At 34.7% G+C, this 13,807-nt stretch overlaps 3 protein-coding genes across 10 annotated transcripts in view; 2 read left to right on the top strand and 1 right to left on the bottom strand.

Moving 5' to 3' along the window:
• Window positions 1-5,221, top strand: part of LOC124221443 (heme A synthase COX15) — a 12,234-nt gene extending 7,013 nt beyond the window's left edge. The window contains exons 1-6 of one of the 4 annotated variants that reach the window (XM_046631467.2): window positions 163-698; window positions 797-962; window positions 1,047-1,173; window positions 1,510-1,642; window positions 1,779-2,409; window positions 2,492-5,221. In XM_046631467.2, the coding sequence (XP_046487423.1) occupies window positions 804-962; window positions 1,047-1,173; window positions 1,510-1,642; window positions 1,779-2,409; window positions 2,492-2,746 (1,305 nt within the window). In that variant the 5' untranslated portion in view covers window positions 163-698; window positions 797-803 and the 3' untranslated portion in view covers window positions 2,747-5,221. Of the gene's footprint in view, window positions 1-162; window positions 699-796; window positions 963-1,040; window positions 1,174-1,509; window positions 1,643-1,778; window positions 2,410-2,491 lie in introns of those variants that run through there. The other 3 variants (XM_046631468.2, XM_046631465.2, XM_046631466.2) reach the window with 3 other exon arrangements.
• LOC124221447 (ubiquitin domain-containing protein 1) lies at window positions 3,175-9,156 on the bottom strand. 3 transcript variants are annotated; one of them, XM_069136997.1, is made up of 6 exons: window positions 9,045-9,156; window positions 8,235-8,355; window positions 8,078-8,160; window positions 6,927-7,286; window positions 6,704-6,822; window positions 3,175-6,497 (listed from the first exon to the last, which is right to left on the bottom strand). In XM_069136997.1, exons 3-6 carry the CDS (start codon window positions 8,157-8,159, stop codon window positions 6,336-6,338), a joined length of 723 nt encoding a protein of 240 aa, XP_068993098.1. In that variant the 5' UTR covers window position 8,160; window positions 8,235-8,355; window positions 9,045-9,156; the 3' UTR covers window positions 3,175-6,335. The 3 variants fall into 3 exon arrangements, with proteins under 3 accessions (XP_068993098.1, XP_046487440.1, XP_046487439.1); XM_046631484.2 differs by lacking the exon at window positions 9,045-9,156 and having other exon boundaries at window positions 8,235-8,367; XM_046631483.2 differs by lacking the exons at window positions 8,235-8,355; window positions 9,045-9,156 and having other exon boundaries at window positions 8,078-8,228.
• Window positions 8,287-13,807, top strand: Mms19 (MMS19 nucleotide excision repair protein). Of its 3 annotated transcripts, none has more exons than XM_046631457.2 (10): window positions 8,287-8,402; window positions 8,964-9,166; window positions 9,459-9,697; window positions 9,821-10,153; window positions 10,268-10,862; window positions 10,944-11,225; window positions 11,324-12,045; window positions 12,169-12,426; window positions 12,570-12,734; window positions 12,906-13,807. In XM_046631457.2, exons 2-10 carry the CDS (start codon window positions 9,070-9,072, stop codon window positions 13,104-13,106), a joined length of 2,892 nt encoding a protein of 963 aa, XP_046487413.1. In that variant the 5' UTR covers window positions 8,287-8,402; window positions 8,964-9,069; the 3' UTR covers window positions 13,107-13,807. The 3 variants fall into 3 exon arrangements, with proteins under 3 accessions (XP_046487413.1, XP_068993095.1, XP_068993096.1); XM_069136994.1 differs by lacking the exon at window positions 8,287-8,402 and adding an exon at window positions 8,502-8,679; XM_069136995.1 differs by lacking the exon at window positions 8,287-8,402 and adding an exon at window positions 8,502-8,812.

Genomic DNA, 13,807 nt, shown 5'->3' with positions numbered 1-13,807 from the left:
GAGACGATTGCGCGTGATTCCCAACAGTACGAAGTTGCGGAAATTGCTGATTATCATGTTAAACGTTTGCAGTTTTTCTCGTATAATACTTCGGTCCGTTTTGCGTATCGACCGTGGTCGCATTGTTATTTATCAGGAATACAAGATGAAGTCAGGGAGTAGAAATAAGCTTGAATCCGCCTGTCGTCAGGCAACTATCATTACATCTGACGAACAACTAATTGTAAGACATAAACGAATAACTGAAGCGATTGCCTACACACAGGCGAAATCTTACTATTAAAACTGTGGCATCGATGATTTTCTAATCGCCACCGTTAAGAACGCGAGAATTGCACATAACATGAAATCTTCTTCTTCACCTAATAATAAGATAACATGGACGAAATATGAAAAGTCTCGTCAGCCTTTCAACTGTGAAATGTATCAGTTACGTATGTGTCAGTGATTTCTACACGTTTGAAATTAATCGAAGATTAGACCTATAGATCTATCGCTATTCGCGATGTAGTCTCGAGTCGTCTGCTGTTAAAGTGTCAGTAGTATTGAGCATTTGTTGCGTATCAGTTGTGAGTTTCGCCTAGCTTTTAGTTGAAGTGATATAAAAGAAAACATTAACGGTTAAAAATTAGATTCATTCCTTCCGGCGCATTTAATTTTAAAAAATATAATAATTCAAGAAACTGTTTTACAATCACGTAAGTCAATCTAACCTAACCTAACCTCAAATATTTACCTCAGTTACCTACAGTATTACATCACGCAAAATATTTCATCACATTGCGTTATTATACAGAAACACGATGTTGAGCGTTGCTCGTCAGTCTACCAAAATTCTTGGTCGAGCTAATCTGACAGGTTCGTGTTATGTCAGACGAACATTCATCGCCTCGCTGACAAGAAAAGCGTCACGCACAAATGGGCTGTCCATTTTTCCAAGGATTCCCGTTCAAGCAGGAAGGGTAAATGACAGTGAAATATTTGAATCATTTCGTTGCAGTACTGTGTTATACTATTAGTAAATTGATTTAACATCACAGTTTCAGAGCCTACTAAGACAGACTGGTACCATAGCACTGAATTATGCATCCAAAGCAACTCCAAATTCAAAGAAGATTGTCGGCACCTGGATGCTGACATGTAGTGGAATGGTTTTCATTGCAGTAGCTTTAGGTATTATGGGTTATATAATTTTTTACTATTGCGTTCGCTACATTGTTAAAGTAGTAACAGATCAGACTTATGGAAAATGATCGGGGTGTGTGCACTATGCATTTGTCAACGTGCCATTAAGAGTAGATGCTTTACCTATTCCTAATCTGGTTTGTAATTCAAACCATTGAATTTCTATTTATCTCACATACAAACCTATCCAAGCTCCGAGTCGTTATAAATTATTGTATTACCAGTTACCTGCTTAAAAGACTGAAAATTTTCCGTGATAATGCAATAAAGTATCTTATTCTGATCACTGTTTTCATAATTACTTCACCTTGCCTCCACGTTCAGGAGGCATAACCAGACTCACAGAATCCGGATTATCTATGGTGACGTGGAAATTACTCGGAGAAAGAATGCCCTTAACGGAACATGACTGGATTGAAGAGTTTGAGAAGTACAAAGAGTTTCCAGAATTCAAAATGTAAGAAATCCTACACATTATTTGTACAACCTTTATCATTTGATTACTTACAATTTCACGATACCACATATTTACTTGTATTCAAAACTTGGTTATTTCCGACTTCCAATGAGCTAAACATTTCTGTGTTTCACAGAACGAACAAAAACATAACACTGGAAGAATTCAAGCGCATCTGGTGGATGGAATACTTGCATAGAACATGGGGTCGCCTGATAGGTGCTGCTTTCATAATTCCTGCAACATTTTTCTGGACGAAGGGTTGGTTTGATAAGAAAACAAAGCTTAGAGTTACTGCTCTTGGAACCTTGATTGGCATGCAAGGATTAATGGGCTGGTACATGGTCAAATCTGGGCTAGAGGACAGATTCAACGGTCCTTCTGATGTACCGAGAGTTTCTCAATACCGCCTGGCCTCACACCTTGGGTTAGCATTTATTATCTACACTGGCTTTCTCTATAACGCTTTGGACAAATTAATTCCAGCACAGAAAGTGGCAGTTGATTATTTTGGTACGCGAAAATTTGATACCAATATTACAAAGGGTCTGCGAAAACTTCGAATGATGACCCATTCAACAAAGGGCCTTATCTTCCTCACGGCCATATCTGGCGCCTTTGTTGCCGGAATGGATGCTGGACTTGTCTATAACTCATTTCCGAAAATGGGAGACAAATGGATACCTGACGACATACTCGCCATTTCACCTACACTTAGAAATTTCACTGAAAATCCAACAACCGTACAATTTGATCATAGAATATTAGTGAGTTATCTCATTAATATTTAAATACTTTTTGTAATTTCAAGCCGCAAATTGATTTCTCTGTAATATTATCTTATTTCAGGGTATTACAACACTTTCCATGATAACAGCAACTTGGTGGATTTCACGGAAGTACACCTTGCCTGGACGGGGGGCTAAGGCTGCAATGGCTGTTTTATGTTTAGGGTACCTGCAGGTTCTTCTGGGCATTACGACACTTTTACATTATGTTCCCGTCCCACTAGCAGCTTCCCATCAGTCTGGAAGTTTGGCACTACTCTCTGCAGCGACGTGGCTTTGCCATGAATTAAAATACGTTAAACGTCTACCCAAATGAATGTTTCCACCAGTTAGCTCCAGGTTTGTACAATATAGTATTGCTTTGCGAATAATTATAGAAATGTAAAATAGAGTGCTGCGATGATATGACAGTAATAAAAAATACAATTTACAATTCAAGATTCACAATTGTTAGATTTTATTGTTATTCTGTATTATGAAAAATCTCAGAAATTGCCTTTAGTATTTTGCCAAGGATGAACTTGTTCTGTTTTTACTTTGAATACGAATCATGAAGCCACAATCAAATTAAGCACGTCCAAACTGAAAAGTAGGAAAAGATGTTGAAGAGAAAATGATGATGAGTTTACAACATTATGCTAATTTATTTGTCAACTTAGTGTGCAGTCATATTATAGTTAATTGTAAAAATTAATTTTAATTATATATACTATCACATTAAACCTATGACAATAATATCGAAGCTTACGTATTTAATTCTTTTATTTTTATTTTTTGTTCTTAAATAATACAACATTTGAATTCTATATAATTTTGTCAAACATTAAAATATTGCCTTACATAGTATAAACCGAGTTAGTTTGATATTTATTTTTAACATTTGTTATTTATTTAATTTTGTTTTCAGAATAAATTTTTCACTGAATGGACTTGATAGGATATTTAATACATATGTGTGTGAATGACGTTAATTTTCATTAAGAAAATGAAAATTTTCAAGATTTATTTGCTATCTAATTAATTAGAATTTATCGCTGCGTCATATATGTATACATATACCGTTTGACTCTTTCAAAAAACGTTCTTTTCCTTCAGAGGTTTCGATTACTAGACTTGTAACCCCAATTTCGATGTCGAAATCACTCAATTTCATCAGCAGTTACACTAAGTTCGTCATTTCCAATCGGTCGCTAAATTACTTCATCATAGAGTTTTTGTTCCTTTTGTAATTTATTTTAATCAATTTTTTTTCTTGTAATTGTTTTCTTATACACATTGGTCCAATGTGGCAACATCATTTGCGTGATGAAATCACCACATGCTATAGAAATTGCACTTTTAAATTGTTACACTTTTTATATTTACATTCTCAACGTGTCTCTTGTTGCATGGTCGTTGCTTCCTTACAAAACGCAACATATCTAAGAGTATTTTTGTAACATGGCTGTGTAATGATTGCAAGGTTCCCTCCTTTTACATACGCTATAACTGTCACATAAAGTTTGCAAATTGCTTGAAAAAATTTGAATGCAGATTCTATTTTGAATGAATAGCATTCATCTTGTAATGAGTTATAAAAACATTATATAAGACTCCTTAACAAGAAAATTTTATAATCCAAGGACTAATTTTCTTTGTATGAGACTTCTGTGATAAATATATTGTTTATTTTTTTCGAATTTTTTTTCATGATTATAGTTGCATCAGTCTGACAAAATTTGTTTACGCATTTACAAGTTGAACTATGAAAAAGTTATTAATTGATAGTTATGAAATATATTACAGTACATAAATGCGAAACTACCTTTATTTTCATTACAAAGAGAATTGATTTTTTTATTACTGAACTATGCAGACTTTCAAAGAGCACTTAGTTTATCACAAAACTAAGGTGAACGGAAATTTTTTTTTTTTTCGTTAAGTCTATTCTTCTATTGTCTGCAGGGTAATTCGAGGCACTAAAAATTTTCAAGATTTACAACACTCTTTGTTGATTGCTAGTCAAAAATTTCTTGCGTAATCGTTCAGTTAGATTTGTAATGTTGGATCAGCAATGAAGTCATTATTTTACAAAGACCTTGTCAAGTAAAATGTCCAATATTATGCATAATTTTCACCACTATACGAGATTTGTAGAAGTTGAAGGAGTGCGTTTCTCTTTCACTTAAATGTTTTCCATACAATTTGTCTACTCTATTTGAAAATGATATTGATACTTGGCGATACTGACCCAAGAAGCCAGACAAACCACAATACTTCGCATATTACCAAATTTTAATCTTGGTAAATACCTCGTTCGATACCAAAATAATTTAAACTGGCAGGTAGTTACATTAAGGAAATGCATAAAATATGAAATATGTACACGCATATATTATAGTCGTAGTTAATTAGGTATTGAAAAATCTTTCGCAAACTGAGTTATATTAAACTGTCTTCTAATTACCGTATTTATATAATAATATAATATATAGTTGTTGCTGGTAATTTATAAATTAAAATACATACGCCTAAATATATTATATAAACGCCCAGTTTGTGAAGGATGGTCATATTATGTATATGTATATTAGTTGAATTGATCGTCGCGAAATCATCGATCGGGAAAAGCGTCATTACTCTATATTGGTGTATTCAGGATGTAAGTTGCGAAAGAAGAAACGAAATCAGGCTGAATAACGACTGAAAACAAAGAAATTGAAGCATGGAGTCCTGTCCAACATTAACTAGCTTCATTCGTTTACAGAGAGATGGACAGAGTATTTGCTTCAACTAAGTCAGCATTAAAGCTGGTCTTTTCCAAAAATTTCCAGCCGTGATATTTTGATTGAGACACCATGTAGCTAAATTTAAAGGATTCTAAAAAATTGCAAGTGAAAAATTAGGCTTCGAGCTCGCTATTCACCTGGTTAATGTGTACAAAGATCTTTATGGCAAACGTGTGACGTGTGTGTATGCGCTTCAAAATCTTTTGATCAGAAGTACTTTACTACTTGAAAAAAAATATACATACATTCACGCGTGTATCAAAACTTTGTCGACTAGTTCGATTTCTACCTCAATACTAATTCAGCAACATAAAAACGTTTCCTCACATTCATTGTGCGATCCTCAAAAAACTTTCACTCTGTGCCTTCGAATTTAGTTTAAAAAATAGTACAATAATATACATTAATATGCTTGTAAGAAGGAGCAAACGGTCTATTTTTAAACGTAAGTCTTTTGACCAAGTCTTAACTAGAATTCTCACTAGGCCATGGTATCAAAGATAAAGTTTGTTGTGGTGATTTGAGCTGGAAATGAGATACTATTTTATATCACTATATCGATTCAATACCTGAAGAATAAAATGTTAAGAAAAAATTCCAAAGCTCTGCCATAAAAAGTAAACACAGCCTGCTTAAATGTGTTCTGTACTGGTGAAACACTTGGTTACATTTCAGTCGATCTACAAACTCGATTATCATCAAGCACATAATTATGTCGCAGAACTAAACAATTCAGTTACCAAACAGTACAAGTTTACGCTATACTGTTTCTAGTTCAATCTAAATACTCCCCTGACCTGCGCGTAAAATTTCAAAATTATCCAAGTATGTAGGCATATCTCATTATTATATATATGACATTTTTGCATTCTACAAAGATGTTTATTTTCTATTCTGATTTTTGATTGTAAAGGTAGTAGAAACTTCCTTATAAAAAACCTGGAATGTTACCAACTGTGGCACCGTACGTTATTCGAAAAATAATATAAAAACATAAGGAAATGATAAGAGTAGTACAGAAATCATCACTGAATAGACACGTTGAACTTTAGTAGTCTGTGTTAAGGAATGTCCTTTAAAGATCTTTTTCGCAGTAAAAGTTAGCGTCACTTAACTCCCATATACAATTTGTTGAGTTCAACTAGTTTTTGTAGGGCTGGTGTCAATTTTTTCCGGATTTACAATTACTTGTATTACGTAACTTTGTTGAATCTTAGCTTCTTCTATGTGCATTTTGTCTCCAAGTAGTTTTCCGCCAAAAAACCACCTTTGCCTCGATGGTTCCAGACCTTCTTGACTCTGTGCAGTGAAAGAATAATTAAATACAATCGTGGTGAAAAAAAATTAAATTAAAGCAAAGACAAGCCTGAACGTTAAGCGAAATTGAAAAGCTGATTTGACAGAGTGAATTGAGAATTAGCAATTATTGTATATTCTGTTAATCAATGACAGCAATGTGATTGTATCGTAAATTGCAAAAACAGTGCACATAATAATAATCAAACCTGCAACTTTTTCTTGGCAGCTCCTATCGTGTCTTTACTATAAACGGGTAATTTAACATCTCCTAGGGTTGTAGACAGCCTAAGTTTCAAAGTCATTTCTGTGCCTCCGTCGACGGGCTCTGTGGCAGAGAAAAAAGAAACAAATAGTTAGTTTAAGAAGATACAGAGCATACCAGTTTTCACTATAAACTAGAGATATACTTGATATTTCAGTAAATCTTACCAGAACAGTCAGCTGGCGAATCTCTACCGCTGTCTTCTTTAACAATATTTATTGGATATGACAAGCAGTAAATCGGAACCTGATATCTAGTTCCCAATTCATCGTAACACTCAGTTAAATATCCATTAGGCACCGAGACATTAGCTCCGTCCAAAATGGCCTGTGCTAACTGATAGTCTTGGGCCTCAGCCGCGGTCGCGCCAGCCCTTAAGGCGTCCCATATTTCTTTGCGGCCGTCAAAAGCTGGCGCGGTATCCCAAAATTCATCTCTCTTGCTTCTGAGTTGACCCTCGGTCAAAGGAACATCCGACTTCCATCTGATCACTTCGTGACAAAGTGGATGGTTTTTTCTTGAATTACCTGCATGAAATTGTAAAAATAAATGGCATAGTTAATATTTTTAACTTCATCTGTGACAGAAAGAAGGATTACAAATACCACGCAAAACTTTTTTTAAATTACGCAAAGCACGAGGTTTGACATTTGCTTTACAATTTTATCTGAGGTGAATACAGATAGGCTGAAAAACATCGTAAAATAATGATTATATACCTGTATTTTTTAACAGATATCAACAAATAGCTCGATCTATTGATTGGAATAACTAATACAACAATAAAAAATAAAAGAACTTGCAGCTTTGTGAATAGGTTTCAATCTGGCATAAAAAATAGTTCAACACTTAGTCTTTTTATTGAAAGAAAATCTATTGAGCCATTGAGGCTATGTTTGGTAGCGTGGATCGAGGTCTGACATTTGTTTTACTATTTAGGTCATAGCTTGACAAGGTTCGAACATGTACCTACATCAGCGAATAGAAATTAAAATCACAGGTAGAAGTGACTAAAAACGAAAGCTACATCGTAAATGAGGAGTATCGAAATTTTTTTTTATTTTCAAACTTTCTTTCTGCTTCTTTTTTTTATTCCTTCGTGATTTCATCGCGCGCAATATACATAATGTTACGAGTCGGTATTCTGGATTGGGGAAAAAAATTGAGAATTAAAAAAAAAAAAAAATGTGAACGTAAGAGACCGCGATCGAGTCCTAAATTGCATTTTGAATAAATTACAGTTTTCATGCGGTGACCCATATTAGGTGTACATGATTTCCAAGGTTAGTTGGTGTTTGTTGAAAATATTGTTTCTCACCTGAATTTGTCCTCGTAGAGTTGCCCGACGTGTCGTCAACAGAGCCGTTCCTAGCCCTTGTTATGCCTATGCAGCCTCCCATCCTAGGCGGCGAAAATAACCAAACATTTCACTGGAATTTACCAACACCTTACATGCCATTTTCGTCCATCTTTACCTATTTTATCATTCCGCCACAACGCGCGCTGCCATCACACAAAACCTTGTTAAAAAATCTCTTGCAGCTCGAACTCCTAGGACGCCTGCCTGGGTTGTTTCCAGTGAATGACGTATATGGTCTATGAAGAGAGACGACGACGTGACGGGAGGGTTGCACAAGATGATAGTAATAAATAATAATAAAAATAAGCGAAAAGAATAGTTTTTTTTTAAAACACGATTGTAAATTACTCCGTAGAAACGCGGACCTTCGACTGGCCGTGTCGTTAAATTTAATAGGCTACAATTACTGCTTTCTGTTTATTAAATTTAACCCGTTAAGATTTAACAGTTATCAAAAGAAAATTATATATGTGGATGTAAAAAGAAAGCACGATAATTTAAAGAATGACAAAATAAATCGTGGTTAGGGGGTGACTGTATTATTATATTGAAATCACGAAGTAATTAATTGTTTTTCAACTTCAGACGTTTCTTTTTTTCTCTCTCTTTCTATTTTATCTTCACGAAGGTTTCCTCATACGCATATGTATATGCTGGAAGTCAGAGATAATAACCTGCGGCGATTTTTCGCATGTAATGTTATTATTAGAATTCATAAGATATCAATAGAAACTTGAATCGTCAAGGACTTTGATAAATTAGACGTCATATTTAAGAATTTGTAGATGTTTTCGTATTCATGTACGCATTCTAAAAATCATCAACTGTGCACGATATTTTACAGGGCCATGCCGCGATGTCGAATAGTGCGTAATTATTCGGCGATCGCCTTTTGTGTTGGTAACTCTACACACTGATCACTCACGGTATTGAAAAATTCAGGGTGAAATATGGAGGTTTCAGCGAGCTCCTCACTCACCGAGAAGTTATCGGCAGCTTTAAAGAACGATAACGACTTGATTAAGGAATGTCAAGATATAGCCTCAGGTATGCATTATCATAATTACTTGACTAATGACGCGCCTGCTGACCTTGAAATATCAGGCAAAACAAACTTGTTGGGACTGAGGTTATCTTCTGTCTCTATCGCTCTGTCTTCATTTCGGAAAATGCATTCCATCAAAATTTTCAAAATGATCAGCTGACATGAAGAATATTCAATTTTTCGTTGGTCCCATATATTTTGTTCAGTAAATAATTATCCGTCGATCAAACCTCATGTTTTCACCTGCGAAGTATCTACTCTGCGATCGATACATCTCTCATTTCATATTTTCAGATATAGAATATGGAAAATTGAAGCTTGTGATTTTCGTTGAGGAACTCGCTCCGTTTCTCACTGACAAAAATGTTACTTCGAGAGCTCAGGGAACGCTTGCGTTGTCAACAACCCTGAAGCACTTGTCGAAAGATTTTCTAAATGAAAATGAGCTAAATTTTATCACAAATTTTTACTGTGATCGGATGAAGGATCAGCATGAAGTTATTCCATCGGTTTTACAGGGTGTCCTGACTATCGTGAGCTCTTATATTCAATATTATGTTTTAAAATAAATATCAATTCTCAGTCATCAATTTTCCTCTATAATTCACAATATGAACCAGTGATTACTAATTTTCACTACTTTCAAAATGTTACAGGTACAGATGAGCCGTTTACCTCAAGATTCGCCTGCTAGATTGTTGAACCTCATGTTTCAGCATGTACATTGTCAGTCACAGCTGCAGCCTATTCGAAAGTTGATATATTTGATATTCCAAACACTCCTACAAAATAGAAAAGATGCCTTACGTTCCATGGGGCCTGATTTTATATACGGAGTAATTTCATCTATAGACGGCGAACGAGATCCAAGAAATTTGATGCTGTTATTTGACATGCTTCCAAATTTTATTCAAGAATTTCCATTGGGCCATTTGACAGAGGAAATGTTTGAAGTTATTGCTTGTTATTTCCCAGTTGATTTCAATTCCGTAAGTAGCCCTAATCATGAAATTTTCAATTTTTGGTTAGTATGAAATTTTAATTCCTGTTTTATAATTATTCGACATTTTTTCATCTTGTAAATTTTTCAATCAATTTTACAGTCTGCATCAGAGGCTCAAACAGTTACTCGTGATGATTTGGCGTACGCCCTAGCACCTTGCCTTTACGCCTCTCCAGAATTTGCCGAATTTTGCATACCTCTCATAATCGAGAGATTAGACTCGAGCTTAAGACTAGCAAAACTAGATTCATTGTATCTTTTACGCAAAGGTGCTTCTACCTATGGAGCCTCAAGATTGCAACCACACCTTGCTGAATTATGGCCAATTATACGAAAAGAAGTCTTCCCAGGCGGGGATATTGAGATGAGAAATGCTGGATTAGAAACTATAACTGAATTAGTTAAAGTGTTGTCCACAGATGATGTAATACGAGACAGTTTCATCGAAAAAGTTATCACAGATACAAAATCATCACTGTGTGACGTTCAATTGAGCCTTTATTGGCCGGCTGAAAAATTGTTGGAAGCAGTCGCTAAGGCAAATAAATTAGCTTGTGCCCAAGTTTTGAAAACCTTTATACCGTTGTGCCTTGGTCAATATTCAACAAAGACTTCTTACTCGGATAGAGTTACCTTAACAGAAAGTTTGAATAGTTTGATGGCAATATGCGAAGAGCAGAGATTTGTAATAAATAGTATGTCAATGCATTCAGCTCACATCAAACTTAGTAAAACAATGCACAATTTTTAATCTGTTACGTTACCAAATTTTACAGGTGTGCCCGAACTTGCTTGGACAGATATACCAACATTGTACTTGAATGCCTTAAATACTGATAATATTGAGCTAAAATTGAAGACTTTCTCTGGATTGGCAATACTGAAATCGTCGTTGAGTGACGTGGCCAGAAAACTTCTGTATGAAAAAATTTGTATGGCAGTAGATGATGGAAATAATCAACTAAAGAACACATGCCACATATGTCTGTCAACTTTTGCTAAAATTTATCCAAACGAAATTCTGGGTACCGTTATGAACCAACTAGCTATCAATGACTGTAAGCTTGAGATATTCATTAGCAAATTAACGTACACCACTTTTCTTATAATTAATTTCTTCAGTTGGATAAGACTAATGAATTAAAATTATTTCCAGCAAACACTGATAATACGGTATTTACTCACCGATTGCAAGCCTTATGTGCTGTAGCAAAAATACCAGAATTAGGTCCACAAATCCTACCTAATGTAGTAGTGGTAGCTATGTCTAATAAATTGGAAAAGAGTATCGCAGCACTGTGTTGTTTGCGAAAACTTGTAGCTGGGAGAAGCGATACATTCAGTATACAACATTTTTTGTATAAAAATTGTAACATTGTTGAGTTATTGGTATCAGCAGATACAAGTGGCTGCTCCTCTCAAAAATTAAATTTAATTGCATCGATTTGTCGATCTATAGTTAGAAAGTTGGATGTGAAGGACCAACAACAAATTGTAAATAAATATGTTTCAATTCTTAGTGAAAAACTTTCCGAAAGCAATGTGATTGTATTGGAAGGACTTTTAACACCATTGCAAAGAAATGTTGATATTGCTAATAAGGTAAACTTGTTAAAAAATCTATTACACCTTGCAATCAACAGCGTCAGTTCGAGTTCTAAAGAAGTATCAAGTAAATTGATATCAGTATTGATAAATAAACAAACCGAAGACAAAAATTTCCTAATAGTTTTAAATATGCTGAGGGACCGTATCAAAAACATTTTGGAACACGATTCGAATACCGAGCTCAAAGAGTCAGCCATCTTATTGAATACGTGGCTGACGAAAGCTTTGGTTGTCAGAGGAAGCCAAAATTCTCAAGAGTATCTTGATTTCGTAAGTATAAGAAGACGTAATTCAACTTTACTTTGTACCATTTTATGTCACATGATATATTGCATATTTTCTACATCGGAGAATGAAAATTATGTACTAATCAAGATTTTATGTTTCTTATAGCACATAAATTTGCTGAAGGACATGGAAATGGGTCACAATGTTGCAAATGGTTTTAAAACTCTATCTGATAGGTTTGAGGATACTGTGACTGAAGAGAACTTCTGCAATGTTAAATTGTTCTACAAACAGAGGATATTTCAGAATGTCATTCAAAAAAACAACGACTTTGATGCACAATCAAGAGAAAACTACCTAATGGCTCTAACACATTTAATCGAGGAAGTTCCAATGGAACTATTGCTCATGCATTTAGAGCCGGTAATATATATTTTATTTAATTTTAATATAACAATAATGATTATAGAGTTTACCAATTTATCACATGCGTGATAATTAATGAATTTACACTGCGATACATCATACTGTTATTTCAATGTGTTTGAATCTTTTTTTTTTTGAAGCTTATCCCACTCCTAATTGAATCCATGGCACTGGACAGCTCAGAGTTAATTCTGTCGACACTAGTGACCCTGAAAGTTTTGCTGGACACAGGGCACAAGATCTTCCATGAGCAAGCACAACACTTTATTCCCAAATTACTGAGTCTGACGACACGTAGGGAAATGGTAATAATGATTCGCAGAAAATTTTCATAATTGTGCTTAAGTTTTAACTTGAAAAAAATTTGATCTTATTCCAATGGGTTTCATCAGAGTACCTTACCCTGAATACAAGTATCCAGTTTTACCTAAAATCCATGCTAGTTTTCAAACTTCGACTATTGTTTTATTTTTCAGAAAGTCAGAACTGCTGCATTGGAATGTTTGTTGCATTATGCAAACTACCCGACTGTCTTGATTCTACCTTTTAAAACGGATGTCTTGGAGCGATTAGCTGTGGCGATCGACGATCGAAAACGTTTGGTCAGGTCAATCGCTGTGAAAGCAAGAACTCGCTGGTATCTTGTTGGGGCACCAGGAGAACCGAAACAATCTTAACTCAGACGGAATAGCCGATTGTTCAATTCATTATTATAGTTTCATTTACACAAATGAATTTAAGAAAGGAAAATTGAACTTTGCCTGAACAGTCTAGATAGAATGCAATGAAAATTGCTTCCTCAGGCGAGTCTTCCCTGAAGACCTTTATCGTGGTAGCTGATGCCAATGTGTGATTTCAGACAGTTTCTGCCGTTACTGTCTTTTATTTTTGGGAAATTCTATAGATATTGATCTGTACTATAGTATCCAATGTTACCTTCAATCGTCCGTAAGGTACAGGCGAAAGACTTATCACGTAATAATATGATTTATTGCATGAAATCATAGAATAATGACCTATTGCTTCTTTGAAGTATTTCACAATTTTTATTCATTCTAACAACCGCAAATCAAAGTGATTTCCTGTTGCATATTTAACTGGAGTACTTTGCATTTGAAGTATTGCTAAAACGCCCAAAAGTTTTTAAGAATAAAAAAATATTGATACTGTCTCATGTTTTAACATAAAGGTTGTACAGTGTGTTGAAGAGAAGTAGGTACTTGCTAAAGATATGGAATATATGCACATGTCGATTTTACAAATGTCCTATTAAGTGTAGGTATGTAAATAAATTATGTGATTTCTGAAAATTTGAGATTGTTCTCAAGTATGCGTTTATTATGTCAGTTAATAAAGTAACTATTTTTTACGGTTGAAA

The sequence above is a fragment of the Neodiprion pinetum genome, chromosome 6 (assembly GCF_021155775.2).
Source record: "Neodiprion pinetum isolate iyNeoPine1 chromosome 6, iyNeoPine1.2, whole genome shotgun sequence".
Lineage (NCBI taxonomy): Eukaryota > Metazoa > Arthropoda > Insecta > Hymenoptera > Diprionidae > Neodiprion > Neodiprion pinetum.
This window is presented reverse-complemented; position numbering and strand designations above follow the sequence as displayed.